The sequence below is a fragment of the Miniopterus schreibersii genome, assembly GCF_964146895.1.
Source record: "Miniopterus schreibersii genome assembly, chromosome: 19".
Classification (NCBI taxonomy): Eukaryota; Metazoa; Chordata; class Mammalia; order Chiroptera; family Miniopteridae; genus Miniopterus; species Miniopterus schreibersii.
In genome coordinates, this window is record NC_138119.1 from 13,610,568 (window position 1) to 13,630,290 (window position 19,723).

General features: G+C 53.6%; 2 protein-coding genes across 4 annotated transcripts; one reads left to right on the top strand and one right to left on the bottom strand.

The window, feature by feature from the left end:
- Window positions 1–937: 937 nt before the first annotated feature.
- HCN3 (hyperpolarization activated cyclic nucleotide gated potassium channel 3) lies at window positions 938–11,545 on the top strand (the record flags this gene model as incomplete). Its single annotated transcript, XM_081122259.1, has 8 exons — window positions 938–1,221; window positions 5,019–5,448; window positions 6,336–6,497; window positions 6,895–7,113; window positions 7,521–7,667; window positions 8,014–8,254; window positions 9,046–9,210; window positions 9,595–11,545. The coding sequence occupies 8 exons, from the start codon at window positions 938–940 to the stop codon at window positions 10,281–10,283; spliced, it is 2,337 nt and encodes a 778-aa protein (XP_080978385.1). The 3' UTR covers window positions 10,284–11,545.
- Window positions 11,011–19,689, bottom strand: PKLR (pyruvate kinase L/R). Of its 3 annotated transcripts, none has more exons than XM_081122260.1 (11): window positions 19,553–19,689; window positions 18,391–18,573; window positions 16,210–16,301; window positions 15,984–16,115; window positions 15,692–15,878; window positions 15,069–15,339; window positions 14,797–14,947; window positions 14,363–14,515; window positions 14,102–14,268; window positions 13,203–13,384; window positions 11,011–12,351 (listed from the first exon to the last, which is right to left on the bottom strand). In XM_081122260.1, the coding sequence occupies exons 1-11, from the start codon at window positions 19,650–19,652 to the stop codon at window positions 12,245–12,247; spliced, it is 1,725 nt and encodes a 574-aa protein (XP_080978386.1). In that variant the 5' UTR covers window positions 19,653–19,689; the 3' UTR covers window positions 11,011–12,244. The 3 variants fall into 3 exon arrangements, with proteins under 3 accessions (XP_080978386.1, XP_080978387.1, XP_080978388.1); XM_081122261.1 differs by lacking the exon at window positions 19,553–19,689 and adding an exon at window positions 19,140–19,257; XM_081122262.1 differs by lacking the exon at window positions 19,553–19,689 and adding an exon at window positions 18,998–19,119.
- Between the last annotated feature and the right edge of the window lie 34 nt (window positions 19,690–19,723).

Below are 19,723 nucleotides of genomic sequence, written 5' to 3' on the forward strand. Positions count from 1 at the left end.
GTCCACTAGGTGTCCAGCACTGTGCCAGATTCTTCAGAGCTTCACAGTCTAATGGGAAAGAAAGACTAGTAAACAGATAATGGCAGCCTTGTGACAAGAGTGATGCCTAAACAGTGGTGCCTTGGACACTGTTGGAAAGCTCTAGACTAGACCTACTACCTGGGGAAAGGAAATTTGGAAATATGTCTCTAGGTTTCCTAGAGGAGATGATATCTGAACCAACTGTTGTATTCTCAACATCCACTCAGTGAAGGATCCACTCAGTGGGCAGAGTCACATTTGGTAAAGGTTGGTAGAAAAAACTCAGAAAGTGAAATACCAGGGTGACCAGAAGGGAGAACAGAAGAAAAGAACATGCCTAGAGGGTGCTGAGAGAAAGAAAGTGGAATACAGGAAGTTCATGAGCGAGAGTGGGAAAAAGGAATATCAAAAGCCATTCCCCACCGAACCATTGGTCCCCAATCTCTCGCCCTCCTTAGTCTCACCAGCTTCGTCTCACGTCTGGTTTTCCCGCCACATGCAGGCGGCTCCTCCTCCCTGGCACTCAGTGAATAAAAGCGCGTCAACTCTAGGCCACGCCCTCTCCATGGCTCCTGCCGTTTTCCTTCCTCTTCCTACACTTGGAGAACCGCCCCTATTCGCTAAGCCACGCCCATCTCGGAACCCTCTGGGACACCGACTTCGCTGGCTCCGCCCCCTCCGGGGATGGCTCTCGGACGGCCCCGCCCACGCCTGCCCTGCCCAGCTTTCGCGCGGACCTCGCCAGGGGGCGCAGCGCAACCTGCCCGCAGCTGGCGGGAGAGTCTGTGCCACACACCCCTTCTGCCCCGCGTGCCGAGCCTGCCGGGCTGCGCCCGCTCCGACCCCGAGAGGGGCCGCGGGTTCCGGATGGCCGCCGCAGGGTATAGGTGGCTAAGAGTGTAAGCCGCGGGCCATCATGGAGGCGGAGCCGCGGCCGACGACGGGGTCTGGAGAATGGGCGACCCCTGGGCTGGAGGCGGTGCCTCCTGCTGCCCCGGCGCCTGCGACTTCCACCTCTGGTCAGATCCCCGGGTTCACATTCGGACCCGAGCCCAAGAGGAGGCAACTCGGGACGCTGCTTCAGCCCACGGTCAACAAGTTCTCCCTTCGCGTGTTCGGCAGCCACAAAGCAGTGGAAATCGAGCAGGAACGGGTCAAGTCTGCGGGGGCCTGGATCATCCACCCCTACAGCGACTTCCGGTACTGGGGGCTCCGCAGGAGGGTGGGGGACACAGATCCCATTCCCACAGCCAGGACACGGGCACTGGGCGCGCCCCACCCTCCGTGGTCACTTCATTTCCCGCCCAGGGGTCCCCGGGTGGGTCGAGAGAGTCACTTCCACCAACCTAGCCTGGGAATTCTCAAGGACTTCTCAGGCTGGGGGCGCCGGAAGAGACAAGCAGATGCAAGAAATCTGGATTTTCCGTTTCAGGACCCCAACACCCCACCTGGACCACAGGGACTACTGGAGTTAGGGATTCTTGCCTCCTCCACTACTGCTTACTGGTGATCTGGGAAATTATGTCATATTCCAAGACTCAGGGGCAGCCTGAGAGAGAAACCGAGCTCCGCTATCTTACCCCGGTCCCACGCTCCCACCCCCAGCACCTGCCTAGTTCAGCCGGGCAGGCTACCCGGGAAAATAGGGACGCTGGGGGAGGGGTGGCGGGGGTGTTCCGACCGCTGTCCTGGTAGCTGTCCCTGGTGCTGAAGGCGGGATGCGGCGGAGCAGGGCTGGGAAACACAGCGAACTGAGGCAGCAACACAGGGGCACGGCCACCACCAGAGAGAAAGGACCGAGGGTGGAGGCGGAGCCATTTCAAGTCCCCATCTGGCAGTACCTTTTCATCAAGGGCGCTAGGGGAGGAGGGCAGCCCTGTCCTTGGGGGAAATGAAGGACAGCTATTGGATGAGGTGAGGATGTGTGCAAAGCACCTAACCTGGGGAGCGAAACGAGCTGAAAGCATGAGGTGTGCATCAGGAGTCTGGAAACACAATTGGAGACCTAGACATCATCTTGAACGCACATTCATACACATTCCCTAACTGTTCCTTTCTCCTATTGTGTCTTCCACTCCCATCTTCTTTACTGCCTCATTCCCAACCCACCATGCACCTTTTCTAGTCTTCTACAGACCTCCCTCCCTTCCCCCATTTCACCCTCAGATGTATCCCCAGAAGCCGTGTCTCCCTCTTATTATTGTGTTTCTTCTCTGTCCCCTCTACTGCATCACCTGCCAGGCTTGTGACTGCCTGTGAGTCAGGCAGTGAGGTTGCTCTATGTCTAGGCGAACTCTCCTTCTCTCTCCTCTCCCACTTCACGGTATAGGTATAGGATTTCTCCAGTGGCCCAGGAGGGAGAGGAAGAGGGGCTCGAGGGTTTGTTGTTGATCTAAAGCACACAGTCTAAGGGGCTGCCTGGAGACCTGGACTTGGGGACCACCAAGCTTCTTTCAGGGGCTGAAATAATTGATTTTGCAGTCAGAGCCAGAAGGGCCTGGGTCCTGGGTTGATGCTGTAATTAGAGGTGTCCTGGAATTAAAACCATCATTGCTAATTAGGACCCTCAGATTGTCCAGTGATTTTTTTTCTGAATGAGGGCTTCACCTCACTTCCTCCTGACCTCTTCTTCTCGCAGCTTCACCACAGCAGTGTGACTCTCCCCTGCCCATGCCCTTGCCTGGGCTCAGCCAGAATCTCAGTTGGCACAGGGAGATTAGGGGAGGAAAGGAGTGCAGAGCTTCAAGCCTGTTTCCTCAGGGATCTCCTATGGAGCTTCTCTGTTTGTGCAGCCACACACACCCCCATCTCTCTCTCTTCCTTCCCCTCTCTCTGAAGATCAATATGTCCTTAATGAGGAGTAAAAGAAAGTAAAACAATTTTTTAAAAAATGAATCAACCAATGAATGCAATGAGTGCATAAATAAGTGGAACAGCAAATCGACGTTACTCTCTCCCTCATCTCTCAAATCAATAGATAAAACTAAAAAAGAAAGAGTGGTGAGTCATAACACCAACTAGTGCTTGTATAGCACTGTCACATCCATTGTCTCAGTGCCTATTTTTTCTTCAACCCTGTGAGATTAGCACAGGGTACTTTATTTTTAAGTTTATATGAGGCCCTGGCTGGATAGCTCATTTGGTTGGAATGTCGTCCCTATACCAAGGTTTCAGGTTTGATCTCTGGTCAGAGCACATACAAGAATCAACCTGTGGGTACATAAGTAAGTGGAACAACAAATTGATGTTTCTCTCTCTCTCTCTTACTCTAAAATCAATAAAATAAAATAAATTTAAAATATTTTTAATAGTGACGTAGGTCATATATATAGTAAGGATATTACATATATATCATATAGAGGGTGGGGCAAAAGTAGGTTTACAGTTGTGAATACACAAAATAGAGTTTATTGGGTTTTTTTTTAATCCTCACTCAAGGATATTTTTTCCATTGCTTTTTCAGAGAGAGTGGAAGGAAGAGAGAAAGAGAGAGAAACATCAGTGTGATAGAGACACATCGACTGGTTGCCTCCCACATGCTCCCCGACCAGGGCTGGGGATCGAGCCTGCAACTGAGGTACATGCCCTTGGCCAGAATCGAACCTGGACCCTTCAGTCCGAGGGCCAATGCTCTACCCCCTGAGCAAAACTGGCTAGGGCCAGAGTTTATTCTTATATTATTATTTATTAATTACTGCATTATTTCCCATACAAACAAGTGTAAAACTGCTTTTGCCCCACCCTGTATTTTTTTTTATTATTAAAAAATTTTAATGTTGCCTGGCCAGCGTGTCTCAGCAGTTGAGCACCAAGCGAAGTTCCAGGAGATAGTGGTTCGATTCCGGATCAGGGCACATGCCCGGGTTGTGGGCTCCATCCCCAGCAGGGGGCGTGCGGGAGGCGGCCAGTCAGTGACTCTCATCATTGATGTTTCTCTCTCTCCTTCTCCTTTCCTCTCTCTGAAATTAATAAAGACATTTTTAAAAAAGACATATATGTACACATAGGGATATACGTATATGTAATAGGGATATATAGTAAACACTGTGTATAACTATACAGTAGATATATAGAGTAGTTTACTATATAGTGTATGTATATATCCATGTATGTATTTGAAAGTAATTCTAAAGCACACTCCCATGGAACAACTATCTAGGTCAAGAGAGACTACACTGCTGGCAGCCCAGAAGCCTCCCTCCCGCTCTCCCGTTCCTTTCTCAAAGCCACTATTGTGACTTTTACAGTACTCATTGTCTTATTTTCTTTATGGTATCGCCATTTTCTGTGAATCCTTAAATGATGCAGTTTAGTATGGCTGGTTTTGAACTTTGTACAAGTGCAGTCAGCCAGCGTGTATACTTCTGTATCTTGCTTCTTTTACTCAGCATTAAATCTGTGAGACCCGGCCCTGGCCGGGTGGCTCAGGTGGTTGGAGCATCATCCAGTACAGCAGACGTTTTGGGATTCGATGTCCGTCAAGGCACATACCTAGGTTCAGGTTAGGTCCTGATTGGGGCACGTAAGGGAAGCAACTAATCGATGTTTCTCTCTCTCTCCCTTCCTCTCTCTCTAAAAAATCAATAAAAAACATATCCTCAGGTGAGGATTAAAAAGATTTTTGTGCGAGATTCATTCATACTGCGGAACGTAGCTGCAGTTGGATGAGTTCACCATTGTGTAGTCTCACAGGGCAGAACTATATCGCAGCGTATTTCTCTTATTTATCTACATTTTTCTACTGTTGGACATCTGGGTTGTTCCCAGACTTAAAACTGCCATTCCTAGATATATCTCAAGTGTCTCTATGGGGTGTTTAACTTTACTAGATAATGCCAAACCATTTTCCTAAGTGGTGGTCCCAGTTTACACTCCCAGCGGCTGTAAATGGTCGGTTGTCCTGTACCGTCTCACTCCCGGCCGGGTCAGGCCACAGCTCGGGCTGGGTGGCGCTGAAACAGCTTTGCGTCTTCCTCCCTGTCCCGCCCCCGCCTCAGGTTTTACTGGGACCTAATCATGCTCCTGCTGATGGTGGGAAACCTCATTGTGCTGCCGGTGGGCATCACCTTCTTCAAGGAGGAGAACTCGCCGCCCTGGATCGTCTTCAACGTCCTCTCCGACACTTTCTTCCTGCTGGACCTGGCGCTTAACTTCCGCACGGGCATCGTGGTGGAGGAAGGCGCTGAGATCCTGCTGGCCCCGCAGGCCATCCGCGCCCGCTACCTGCGCACCTGGTTCCTGGTGGACCTCATCTCCTCCATCCCCGTGGATTACATCTTCCTGGTGGTGGAGCTGGAGTCCCGGCTGGACGCTGAGGTCTACAAAACAGCGCGGGCCCTACGCATCGTGCGCTTCACCAAGATCCTCAGCCTCCTGCGGCTGCTCCGCCTCTCCCGCCTGATCCGCTACATACACCAGTGGGAGGAGGTGGGGCGGGGCGGTGGGCAGGGGCTCCCACACTTCTCCGAGGCAGGGCTCTGGGTGGGACTCCTGGTGGTGTTATGGGGTGGGTACATGTGAGGAGCTTCCGACGCGGGCCCTCTCCAAAGTCGGTGAGGGAAGAGCAGAAACAGAATGGGAGTTCAGGGCATGGGGCCCCCAGATGAGGATGGGGGTGCAGGAGGGTGGGGCACAGCTGCTGGACAAATACTCCAGGGTTAGTTGGACTCTGGGAGGAAGATGTGGGAGGAGAGCTAGTCAGTACAGGGTGTGCAAGAGGCTGGAGTTTCAGCTTCAGGGCAGCAGAGTTTACTGGTTCAGAGTGTGGGCTCTGCAATCTCATTGCCTGTGGTCAGATCCCAGTTTTACTATACGGCTTGGTTTGATTTTTCTCTCCTATAAAATGAGAATGTTAAATATACTTACATATGTTAAGGTTATAGGATTAAAGCTCTTAGAATGGTGCTGGCCCATAGTAAATTCTCAGCAAATGACCTATTATTCTTGGAGAGGAAGAGAGCTGCCGGCATTAATCCTTACACACATGCCCTGGTGACATTACACCATGAAATGCCCTCTCTCCTCTTTTCCAGGCCACACCTAGGCAGCTTGTGTAGCAGTGACACTGTGACACTGTGTGATTCTGGGCACAAGATTGGCAGCAGTTTTCCTATCTGTAAGATGAGAGTAGTAACACAGCCTACTTTGCATTAGCTATATGTGTGCTGTACAGCTCTGTACAAATAATGGCCACATTTTTAAAAATCATGGCGCTGGGGCTAGAGAGAGGTTCAAAGAGAATTTGCAAGGCTGGGAATGGAGGAATCTGTGAGGAAGGGTTCCTGTCCACAGTGGCCCCTCCTCGGAATCCTCAGATCTTTCACATGACCTATGACCTGGCCAGTGCTGTGGTTCGCATCTTCAACCTCATCGGGATGATGCTGCTGCTATGTCACTGGGATGGCTGTCTGCAGTTCCTGGTCCCCATGCTGCAGGACTTTCCTCCCGACTGCTGGGTCTTCATCAACCATATGGTGGTGAGATCTCCCCACAGCTCTGCTTCTCCTGGGCTTGTCTGCCTGAGTAGTGGGATGACCACAGGGGGCAAGAGGTGGGAGATGATGGAGAGATGACCAGAGGGAAGACAGGAGTGAGGAGGTGGGGAAGTGAGAGGAGGGGGAAAGAGACCCAGAGGAAGTGCTGACATGTCGGAGGGAGCAGACAGGGAAGGAAACCTAGACCAAAACTGAGGCCCCCAAACTGCAAAAGAGGCTCCTTCTGCCTCGGGGCTCCCTAGAACCAAACTTAAGTGCCCTTTAGGAGGCAGATCTGAAATGAATGGTACAGGCAAAGGACCAAAAGAGAGAAAGGGTCCAGGAGGAGACTGAGGCTCTGAGGGCCCTCTGCCCAGCTGTGCAATACTTTGTTCCCCAGAACCACTCGTGGGGCCGCCAGTATTCCCACGCCCTGTTCAAGGCCATGAGCCACATGCTGTGCATTGGCTATGGGCAGCAGGCCCCGGTAGGCATGCCCGACGTCTGGCTCACCATGCTCAGCATGATAGTGGGCGCCACCTGCTATGCCATGTTCATTGGCCACGCCACCGCCCTCATCCAGTCCCTGGACTCCTCCCGGCGTCAGTACCAAGAGAAGGTTAGCGGGGACAGGAGGAGGGAGGGGTGGGCGTGGAGGGGTGCTGGAGGCTGGGTAGCTGAACTTGAAGCCCGTTTTGATGCATTCCCCTGTTGGTTTTCTGTGTCCTTCCTTGCCCCATGTCCATTTGTCCCATGCCTCTATGTGTACCTTTTCCTTGTTTGGACCTATGCCCCATCCTTGGACCCCTCCTCCACCTGTCTGGGTTTTCCTGTGACTGTGCTTTGTGCCTCCCTGTATCCACCATTATCCATGTGGCCTTCTGTGTCCCCTTCTGTCTCCATGTTTCACTTCTCTGGGTGTGGTCCATGTTTGTGACCTTCCTCCACATACACCCCCCTCCACTGTTCTGGCCCCATGTCTGTCTCTGTGTGCTCTTTCCTGCTGGCCCCTGGCTGGCCCTCCAGTACAAGCAGGTGGAGCAGTACATGTCCTTCCACAAGCTGCCAGCCGACACACGGCAGCGCATCCATGAGTACTATGAGCACCGCTATCAGGGCAAGATGTTCGATGAGGAGAACATCCTAGGCGAGCTGAGCGAGCCCCTTCGGGAGGTAGGACCGGGCAGGGCCTTGGAGGGGGCTCTTCAAGGACCTGGGCTTCTAGGATGCCATCTGGGGTAGGGACTATTGGTCATCAGAGGGCCACATGGGAAGCCAGGCCTTTTGGGGGGGGGGGTTCAGGGTCTTTCTTGAAGTCTGTATCGGGCTGAAGTGTACATGGGGAGGGATGGCAGGGATCTCTGTTTTGGGGGAGATGGTCCTTTGGGGGCACATGGGAGAGCTCTGAAGGTCGGAGCTTAAGGATAGTCCCACTGAAGCATCCCCATCCTTGCAGATCATGACCCCAGGGCATGGGACAGGGGGCACAGCTTGCCTGACAGGCCCCTCCCCTTCCCAGGAGATCATTAACTTCACCTGCAGGGGCCTGGTGGCCCACATGCCACTGTTTGCCCATGCCGACCCCAGCTTCGTCACGGCGGTACTCACCAAGCTGCGCTTTGAGGTCTTCCAGCCAGGGGACCTTGTGGTGCGTGAGGGCTCCATGGGCAGGAAGATGTACTTCATCCAGCATGGGCTGCTCAGTGTGCTGGCACGTGGCGCCCAGGACACCCGCCTCACAGATGGATCCTACTTTGGGGGTCAGCAGGCCTCAGGGAGGGTGGGGGGACTGGAACAGAGAACAGAGGGCCACTGCTCCCCTGGATCAGGGTCCCTGCCTAGCCATGTTGCAGGATCACAGAGTTCCAGCCCCTCCCCAGTCCTACTTAATCAGAATATCTGGTCCTGGGGCCTGGAGCTCTGTATTTTTAAGAAGCTTCTTAAGAGATTCCAATGCAAAGCCAGGTTGAACATTTCTGGGCCAGTAGGCCTTTTAGAACCCGTAACTGGTGAAATCTGAGGATCCTATGAGATGAGCGACAGAGAGGAATAAAGCAGTGCTGTCTCAGGGGCTTGAGCTTGGTGGCTCCCTGGTGGTGCGATCCAGCCTGTGGCAGTGGAGGTAGTTCTGCCAGCTGTTGCCCGAACTGACTTGAAGCTCATACAACCTCTGAGTCTCCAAACCCCCCTCTAGCATTTCTATCGTTTTGCCCTTTGCCCTTGGCACTGCTTTTCTCCTTCTGGGCTATCTTTGGTGTTCATTTGAAGGGGTCCTTCCTCAGACCCACCCTTTGGGATAGTGCAGTGGGGGGGGGGGTGTTGAGAATTAAAGTGGAGTAACTAGGAGTGTGGGGGCCAGCAAGACCTGTCTGATTGTCAGCTTTAGTTTGGAGAGAGTGCTTGAAGCATTTAGGGATCCTGGGGCGGGTGATTAATCACTAATTTCTCCCATGTGGGGAGAAGCCTGAGGGAGCTGGGTTAACTGCTGCAGGCCCAGTGAGAACAAGTTCTGGGGACAGTGGTTCTGAAGACCTCCTCCCAAATTTGGCAGAGATCTGTCTGCTGACTCGGGGCCGGCGCACAGCCAGCGTGCGGGCCGACACCTACTGCCGCCTCTACTCACTCAGCGTGGACCATTTCAATGCTGTGCTCGAGGAGTTCCCGATGATGCGCCGGGCCTTCGAGACTGTGGCCATGGATCGGCTGCGCCGCATTGGTGAGGCCTGTGCACTGTGTCTTCTCTGGGTCCAGCCTGGGCCCTCCCCCTCTCCATAGTTAGAAACCCCCATGGTCCCAGGGCCCAGGCTTTAGCGCTCCAGTGTCATACCCCAGCCCACCCCAGTCCCAGCAAATGTCCCCATAGGCCTTTCAACACTGCGGCTCACTGTCCTTGTCACTCAGCATCTCCTACCCCTCGAGATATTGCCCTAAGTTCCCATCCCGAGCCCTCCTTCCCTGAGTCCCTGACCCCCACCATCTCTGACACTTACGCTCACCCCCTAACCCTCTTCCTCCACTTTTTGACATTCTCTTTGATATTCAACCTTTATCCTGGATTTCTTCCCTATCCTTCACTCCTCCCTCTCGGGACAACTTCTAGGTAAGAAGAATTCCGTACTGCAGCGGAAACGCTCCGAGCCAAGTCCCGGCAGCAGTGGGGGCATCATGGAGCAGCACTTGGTGCAACATGACAGGGACATGGCTCGGGGTGTTCAAGGCCTGGCCCCAGGCACAGGAGCTCAGCTCAGTGGAAAACCAGTGCTGTGGGAGCCACTGGTGCATGCGCCTCTGCAGGCAGCAGCCGTGACCTCCAGTGTGGCCATTGCCCTGACTCACCAGCGGGAACCCCTGACCCTCTCTCCTGACTCTCCAGCCACCCTCCTTGCTCGCTCATCAGGCTCCCCAGCCTCCCCGCTGGTACCTGGGCGAGCTGGCCCGCTGCTGGCACGGGGGCCATGGGCATCCACCTCCCGCCTGCCTGTCCCACCTGCCCGAACCCTTCACACCAGCCTATCCCAGGCTGTGCGCTCCCAGGTGTCCCTGCTGGGCCCCCCTCCAGGAGGAGGTGGCCGTCGACTAGGACCATGGGGCCGCCCCCTCTCAGCATCCCAACCCTCTCTGCCTCAGCGGGCAGCTGGTGATGGCGCTTCTGGGCGTAAGGGCTCAGGAAGTGAACGCCTGGCACCCTCAGGGCTCCTGTCCAAGCCTCCAGGGACAGCCCAGCTCCCCAGGCCACCGGTGCCTGAGCCAGCCACCCCTAGAGGCCCCCAGCTCTCTGCCAACATGTGAAGCCCTTAGGTAAGCTCTCAGGTGTAGTAGTGTGTGCCCGGGGACCTGAAACACTGCCCCACGGGAATATCTCCCCTTACTGCCAAAAAGATAGTTTCTGTCCTCAGCTCTGGCACCCTGCAGCCTCCTAATCCATTCACCCAGTCACCAAATGTACTGAGCGCCTACCATGTTCCAGGCACTGTGTCTCCACTGCCAAATAGAAGTGACTCCAAGCCCTCTGACAAAGGTATTCTCCCAGCCATGGTCCTGCCAGGTGAAGGCCCAGGGCCATGATCCCACCTTATTAAGCACAAGTACTTGTCACTGCCATCACTGTCAAGTAACTAGATGTCTGTTTCCCTGCCCATGACCTACAGGTTCTACCTGGAGTGGTTATCTTCCTGTCTCCTAGCATAGCTGGCCAATTACCTGTGGCCCCATTGCTGTCAACAAATGTTTTGGGTCCCCAATGTGGGGATCCACCTTCACTGCCATGTGTAGGAGGACCTCCCTATCTACACCCCTGAGTGGGGACACATCTCCTGCCAAGTTCCCTGCGCTCTCTCTCTGTAGTAGAACTGTCTCTTTGTAAACTGGGAGCCACCTCCTCCCTGTGTCCCTGCCCCAGTGGTGTCCCCCTTGAAGCTAAGGGATGTTTGGCACCTCCTTATTTAGTGTACTAGCCTAGATCCCCCAGGTGAGGGGCAAGTGGCTGAATCCTGAGATGGCATTTTTTCTTTCCTTCTTCCCTTTGTTATTTATTCAATTATTTAATTCATTTGCTAATATATTTATTCATTTGCTAATTTTATTATCAATTCATTTTATTCACCCATGTCTTTATCTAGCCCTCCCATCCCCTCCTGGTAGGAAGACAGGATGTGGCAGCACCTCCCCCCCCCATGCCAACTCCACTGGCAGCAATACTGGAGCACTCTCCCTATCTAGAAGGGGCAGAAGGGTCACCTGAGGTGGAAGGAGGGGGGACTGTTCTTTTTAGTTTTTTCCCCCTACTGAGTTTGCTGTTGGTGCAAGAGTAAGGGGAGGGTTCAAGGTATCTGAGCTGGGGAAGGGCAGGCTCGCCAGCACCTCTGCCTTCTCAGGGACAAGAGAAATCCCTTACCCCACCCATGTGTCTCCATGCCTACAGCATCAAAGAATGTGGGGCAAGAACCCCAAATCTTTACCCTTGGGTGAGTAGTTCTGGGGTACTGGGTATGTGGAGAAATGTTATAATTGCTTCAAAACAGCTGGGTTTAAAAAAGAAAATAGAGACACTCATTTTGGCTCCTGGTTTGTGTGTGGGAACAAAGTGGGCCTGAAGGAATTTCTGCATGCAGAAGGCAACTCACCCTGCAAGGCATGAGATGGCCCTGAGAGCAGCCAGGGAGTGGTCTGCATTCCCAGAAGTGGTTGTGAAGACAGTGATAAGATGTGCTCCCCAGCATCCATCTACCCAAGCTCCCCCAAAGAGTGGTGCTTTGATAGTACTATTAGTTACAATGAAGAGGTAGCACTCTTCTCAGAAGATAATCAGGTTACCATAAGGCCACATATGAGAACAGCAGGCTGCGTGGATATGAAATATTTCTAAAATGATGATTTTGTGGAGATCAGATGTGACTGTCCTGTTCCCTTCTCCCCTACCTCCGGGCGTGGGAAGCCTGGGGAAATACAATTAACTGGTTTAGCTAGGATTAAAGTCTCAGAGCATCTTAGGGTCCAGCTGAGAGCACTGGGTGCAGGCATTGTATGACTGGTGCTGCCTGATGGCCAGTGCTTAATTAGACAGACTTTCAGGGCCTGCATGAAATGGAGAGGGAGAAGGGACCCTGGAATGAGGCTAGATGGTAGATGTGGCCTCAGGTAGGAAGGACTGGGAGTAGAGAAGACAGATGAAGGGCGAGGGGGTCATGGAATAGAGGAAACAAGAGGAGGGAAGGGGTCCAGAGCTGGCTGAGTCAGAAGGAACAGGCATCTCAGGATATGCTTAGCACCCGCATGATGTTGGTATAGCCCGAACCAGGTCGCCAGCCTGTCACCACGATCACCAGGTCCCCAATACGGAGGAAGCCACGGAGCTTTCCTAGGGGAGGGGAAGATGACAATCAGCCACTGAGGGACCCAGGTCAGCCCTGTAATGAGAACCAGCCACCACCTTCTACCTCATCAAGGCTACCCAGTAGAGACTGAGAGGCCTGAGGCAAACTGTACAGTATGTGCCACAGGTAGCATCACAAGAAATACGATCGCTGCAGTATATTAGAACTGCAGGTGTGTCCATGGATGGCATGGGGAATGTTGCTAAGCAGCAAGTCTGTCCACCTGTGTTGCTATGCCAATAAGAAGAGGTGGGGTATGATCATAACCAGATTTTGGGTTTTTTGTTTGTTTTTAAATATATCTTTATTGATTTCAGAGAGAAGTCGGGAGAGAGAGAGAGACAGAAACATCAATGATGAGAGAGTCATTGATTGGCTGCCTCCTGCACGCCCCCCGACTGGGGATCGAGCCCACAACACGGGCATGTGCCCTGACCAGGAATCAAACCTTGATCTCCTGGATCCTAGGTCAATGCTCAACCACTGAGCCACGCCTGGCCGGGTATAACCAGTTTTAAATTAGATTTTAGTACCAGCTGCAGGGGACTGGGTCCCCTTTCTCCTCTCACCTCTCCTTATATCACACCAGGCTCTGGCCACTTGATGCAGGCAACAGCTGGGTTGACTTTTTAGGGAAGGCCCTGACCTCTCTCCCTCTGCCCTCTTCCCCCAGCATCTCCCATGGAGGCCAAAACATCTCTGAGTCTTAGTGAACCTCACAGAGTAAATCTAGGACAAGAGGATAGAGGCAAGGCTGTTTGGGTGTGGGAAGTGGGGTTGGGGGGCTCATGACACAAATCCAGGGGTGGGTGGGGAAGAAGTCTAGATGACTTACCACTTTCAATGCCAAATTGAACCCGGCGATCCACATCATCTGCCCAGATGGCCTCTTTAGGTTCACGGTAGAGCAAGGGGAAGACTCCTCGGCATAGGTGGGCCTGTCGGGCAGCCTGGGCGGAGCGGGTAACAGCAATGACCGCTGCCCGAGGTCGGTACCGAGACAGAAGGTGGGCAGAGCTGAAGGAAACAGAGAAGGTCAGCCCAGAACGTGAGAGTGCTGAATCAGGAAACTAGAGTTTGGGTTCTGGTTCCAGGTGTTACCAACAAGCTATAAGTCCTATTTCTCTGGGCCTTGGTTTTTCTCACCTGTAAAGTGGGTATAAGAATGCCTGCCCTTCTTACCACACAAGGAAGATATGAAATAATAAAGGACACATCAAATGAAATAGTAAGGAAAAGCCTCTTTAAAAAACAAAACCCTTCTGAGAAGATACCTTTATAGTATAGTACTTAATTTGCAAATGTCTCTGGTTAATCGTCACAAGCCCCTGAGGAAACTGAGGCTTATAGAACCTGGGTTACTTATCCAAGGTGTCATTTCAGAGCAAAGACTTGAACTCAGATATTCTGGGCCCTTCTGCAACACCCCAGCAGTGTAAGGCTTTGTGGGCTAAATGCAAAGGACTTGCTTCTGAGCCCTAGGAGACCAAATGGCCTGGAAATCAATGCTCAGTGATGCCACCTCTCCCTCAAGGCCCCTGGAGCTCACTGGCACAATTCCTGGTGTGCTCTAAGAACTGCCTCTCCTGGCCTCCAGATCTCATAGCTACCTCTTCTCTTGCCCCAGAATGATACTCTTCATCTCTGACGACACGACAAAACCCAAGCCTGTGGCCCATCCCAGCCTGTCCCTGACCCAAAGGCTTGTCTTGGTGTTCTCAGTGTTCCCCTTACCGGCCAGTTGTGGTCAGCACAATGATGGCAGCAGCACAGCACTTGAAGGAAGCTTCCACAGCACCAATGGCAGTGACTTCAGTGGGATCACGGCTCAGTGGTGCTGCCCGGCGCAGCTCCTCGAACAGCTGCCGGTGGTACACTGCAGCCTCTGCCTCCCTGGCAATCTGCAGGCATCAGGAGGTCAGGCTGGGCAGGGGCACTGGGGTCTGGCAGGGATTTGGCTGTCCAGCCCATCTGCCTTGCATTATGAGCTCCTACCGCGTGCTGCATCATTACAGCCTCCACAGGAAAGCTGCCTTTGGCAGTTTCCCCCGACAGCATGATGCAGTCTGCACCATCCAGCACAGCGTTGGCCACGTCGCTCGTCTCTGCCCGGGTTGGCCGGGGCTTACTAATCATGCTCTCCAGCATCTGGGGGACATCTGGATGTCAGAGCTGTAGGAGTCACACTCTGATCAGGGAAGCTACTTCTCTGACATCCACACTCTCAGGGTCACAGTCACAGACTGTGTGATCCTGGCAGTTAAGACTCCTTCTCTGAAAATGGAGGTCACAGTATCTCTTCCTGACTTCATTGTTTGAGGATGAAACACTGGACAGCAAACCGTAGTATAGACTTAAGGTGCCGGTATTCACCCTCAGGGGTCCCCAAACCCACAGAATGCCCCAGCCCTCTCAGGCTCACTCCAGACCTGCGTGGCACAGACAACTGGTTTGCCCGCCAAGTTGCAACGTCCAATCATCATCTTCTGAGCCAGGAAAACCTTCTCAGCTGGGATCTCGATGCCCAGGTCACCCCGTGCCACCATGATGCCGTCGCTCACCTCCAGGATTTCATCAAACCTGGGCGGTTGGGGGAGTCAGGGCTGGGGAAGAGCCAGGAGATGCCAGGGAGAGGAGATGGGAGAGGAGAAGAGCTACGGGGCTGGTTAAGGGCCTGACAGGGACAAAGGCCAAGCCTCACTTCTTCACGCCTTCGTGGTTCTCGATTTTGCTAATGATCTTGATGGCCTGTCCTTCGGGCCCCAGAGCAGCCCTCACTGCAGCCACGTCGCTGGCTTTCCGCACAAATGAGGCAAAGACGATGTCTACGCCATGCTCCACCCCGAAGCGCAGGTCCCGGGCATCTTGCTCAGACAGCCCGGGCAAGTCCACCTGGGCGCCCGGCAAGTTCACGCCCTTCCTGCTGCCCAGGACGCCGCCATTCTCCACCTTGGTCTCCAGCCCCTCCGGGCCTGCGGGCATGGAAAGAGCCAGCCTGGGTCAGGGGTGAGGCCGGGGCAGAGTCACGGCCTACGGAACAGGGGCTTGGACCCCTCACGAAACTGGGAACCAGTCCTGTTCTATCTGTCCGTCCGCCCCCGGCCTGGGCTCGCCACCGAATAGGCACCGGGTGGACGTCTGTGGAAGAAACGACTACCCCGCCAGTCCAGCCCCAAGCCAGGGTGAGTCCAGGAGTCTGGATGCTGGGGGCTCCTGGAACGGGTGGGGAGGACGCCGCCGGGGAAGGGGGTGCACAGGGCAAACGCGGGAGCTGAACGGGAGCGCGCCCGGCTCCGCGCGGAGGGGCGGGAGGCGCGTCCGCACCGATTTTCTCGACCTTTAGGGAGATGAGCCCGTCGTCAATGTAGATGTGGCCCCCCACCGGCACGACCCTGACGATGTTGGGGTAGTCCACCCACACGGTGTTCGCGTCCCCCCGCGTCCGGAACGCCGGGTCCACGGTCACCAGCACCTGGGAGCCCTTGACTAGCTCCACTTCCGCTTCCGGGCCCTGGGGGCGGAGCCACGAGTCCTGAGCCCGCCCCCCGCCGCGCGCCGTGCGCCGCGCACCGCCCCCTAGGCCAGGCCTCCGCGCCCCACCGCCAGCGCCTCTCACCCCCTGCAGGATCCCAGTGCGAATCTCCGGTCCTTTGGTATCCAGAGCAATGGCCACCGGGCGGTAGCTGAGCGGGGAAGATGCAAAGCTCTCCACCGCCTCCCGGATGTTGGCGATGGACTCAGCGTGGTACTGGGGACAGAACCGAGTGGGGATTTCAGGCGGCGGCGGCCAGGGCCCGGGGGCAACCTCTAGCCCCGCCGCCTCCCGCGACCCCTTCCCGAACCTCGTGTGAGCCGTGGGAGAAGTTGAGTCGCGCAATGTTCATCCCGGCCTTTATCATCTCCTTGAGGCGCTCCACAGAGCGAGACGCCGGCCCTGGAACCGGAGATCCCGCTCAGACAACTCTCTCCCCAAACCCGAGAGACAACCCAACGCCCCCCCGCCCAGAGACGCTGCGCGCCACAGAAGTCTTGTTACCTGATCTTTATTCCCTCATCGACCTCTGCTCACAAGTCAGAACTCCGTTCCCCCCTCTCCAGCCAACACTTCGGGGAGTCAGCACTGGGGGGGGGGGGGGGGCTCGGAGGGGAGTATCCGCAGCCAGGCCTGAGGGTAACCACGTCTGCAGTTGTGTAAGTGCTGCAGCGTGGGTGTAACCCCAGCTATGAGGGGGGTACAGCAGGGGATGGGTGCCAGGTGAGGGCCTTTGGGGTATGGGGCTGTAAAGCTGACAGGCCTCATTTTTATTGAGGAGAATCGAGTTCTACCCCATTTCTGCTCTGCTGACTGGAGCTGTGTAACTGAGTCAGCTGGCCAAGCTCTCCAGCCCCTGCCTGAAGCCAGTTCTTCCACTTGGGCATGAGGTCTCCTCCTGCTCACCTGCTCAAAGACTTCTCAGACTCACTTGCTCTTCCTTCCCTTAACAGTAGATGTCTCATTCTCTTCTTGATCATTTCACCTTCACTCCCTTGGTGGTCTCAACTAGTTTTGCGGTCTTAAATACCATCTATATGCTGACAATTTATATCTCCAATTTCGTATCGAAATTTATATCTCCAATTCAGACCTCTCTCCCAAACTCAGAGTCGCATATATCTGACTGTCTACTCTGTATCACACTTGAATGTCTAATATGCCTCTCAGACTCAACTTTCCCCCAACTGAACACTTGATCTCCTCCCCCCAAGCCTCTCTACCACAGTCTTTCCTGGTAGTTGACAATGAATGCATCCTTCTAGTTCCTCACACCAGAAAACCTGGAGTCATCCTTGACTCCTGTTTTCATCTTCATTCCCTCCCACATCCAACCCATCCGGAAATCCTTCAAAATGCATTCAGAATCTGATCACTTGTTTTTTTAATTTAAATTTTCTCTCTTTCTTTTTTTTTGTTGTTAATCCTCACCTGAGGATATTTTTTCCATTGATTTTTAGAGAGAGAGGGAGGGAGGGGGAGAGAGAGAGAGATCGATGTGAGAGAGACATCAATTGGTTGCCTCCTGCATGCACCTGGACGAGGGCCAGGGATCAAACCTGCAACTTAGGTACATGCACTTGACTGGAAATTGAACCCTCAACCCTTTGGTGGGTGCATGGGCTGATGTTCTAACCACTAGGCCACATTGGCCAGGGCAAATTTTATTTTTCAATTACAGTTTACATTCAATAGAATCTGATCACTTCTCACCACCTCCATTGCCACCACCTGGTCTGACTCAGAAATGCTGCAGGAGCAGCCTCCACCCCACCTCCAATCTATTTTCAATACAGCAGCCAGGGTGGTTCTATTAAAACATAATTAAGAGTATGTCATTTCCCTGCTCAAAACTCTGCAGTAGTTTCCCATTTTACTCAGAGGAAAATTCAATTAAAATTCTAAAAATTCTACTAAGCCCTACATGATCTTCCCCTCCCCTGCAATCCCTTTATTTCTGCTACTCTTCCCCTTTGATGGTTTCCTTGACTTGATCCAGCCTCCTTGACTTGGGGTCAGCTGACCGCTGTTTCCTCTGCTTGGAACTCTCTTCCCCATACATCCTCATGGCTCATTCTCTCATCTCCTTCAAGTATTTTTGCTCAGGTCTCATTTTCAAAATAATGGCTCCTCTGACTTTCTCTTTAGGACAGCAGCCTGCCTGGCATCTCTGGTCCCCTCACCATGCCCTATTGTTCTTTTTTCTATAGTATTGATAACTTTCTAACATACTAAATAAATTATTGTATTTGTCATTAACTGTCTCACCCAGCTAGACTGTCAGCTCCTCAAGGGTAGTTGACAACACAGATCTTTGTCTATTTATTTCACTGATCAACTCCCAGGGCCCAAAACCTTATCTACCAACTGCTCAGCATATATTTGCTAAATGAATACCTCTGTCAAGTCTCAAAGGAGACAAAGGATGTGGAAGCACCTTGAAAAACACCCAAGGAGCCCTGTGATACTACGGGGGATGGAGGGTGCTTACCAATGGTGGCAATGATGCTGGTACTGCGAGCAGCCAAAGGCTCTGAGTCGATGTCCAGGAGGCAGAGGTGTTCCAGGAAGGTGTCTGCCATCGCAGCTGACAGCTGCTGCCTCTGGAAGAAGGCAGTGCCCAGCTCCTGGGTCAGTTGGGCCACGCTGGCCAGCCGTAGGAACGCCGCTGGCCCTGCAGTAGAAGGGGGCTGCATGAGCACCTACCTCTCCTCCCTTTCATCTCAGCACACCCTCTCTTCCTTCCCTCACCTCTCAAGTTTTTGTGGGGCCCTTCTTATGAGCTGGGCATTATACGTACATTATCTTACATAGTCACAAGGATCCTACCAAGCAGGCACCATTAAATACAATGATCCCCATTTTACAGGTAAGGCTGAGAAAGATTAAATAAATTGCCCAGTAGCATATAACTTCTAAGTAACAGAGATGGGATTCACATCCAGGTCTGACTAACTCCAGGCTCAAGTCCAGCTATCCGAAACCTTGAAACTCCCAACTTCTTGCCCCTCAGCTGCTGACTTCCCTCAGCTCCAGCTCCCCCCTCCCCCCAGGTATCTAGTTCACAGTAGCCCTTCATTATCCAGGCCCAGAATCACCCAGTTCCCTTTTCTAAGGTCCCTGTTGTCTTCCAGCTGCTGGCTCCTCCATCCCCTCTGAGTTTCCTCGGCCCCTGCCATGCTAATCGGGCCTTGAGGTCCCTGTAGCTTGACTGGGGCCAGGGGGCCAGTCCGGCGGTACCCTCCACGGCCGCGCGCGCCTGCCGGTCTCTGGTGATCTTCTCCATGCTGTCAGGCTGTCAGAGGTATGAGGCCCAGCTGTGCTGGGGAGCAGCTCTGCCTACTGGTTAAAGTGTCACCAGTGTTTCCCCCGTCACTGGAAGCCCTGTGCACCAGGAGTCAGAGTCCAGGAACTGTGGGAGTGTGCCATGGCTCCCATGCTGCAGGCTCCACTCTGCCTTCCTTCTAGGGGCTGGGAGAAGAGGCCCAGACCAGGGTCCCCATCTTAACACAGGGGAGACCCGATAAACACAGACCATCCCAAAAACCCTCCTAAAGAGCAGCAGATACCCATCGTTTGCACCCTCCACCCCCACTCTTGATGTCTACCCTCATCTTCCCCCTCTTTTCACTGTCTTCTGTTGACCCTTGTACCTCTTGGAGCCCCAAGCAGGATGGACTTTGCTAAGTCCCTTTGGGACCTAGAGATCCAGGACCAAAGCTGCTGTGTGTTTTCATCCTCCTGGATCGACATGCTTCCAAAGTGTGGGCCGGGGCTTCCAAAGCGTGTGCAGAGAGAGGGGGAGAGGGTGACAGAACTGTTGG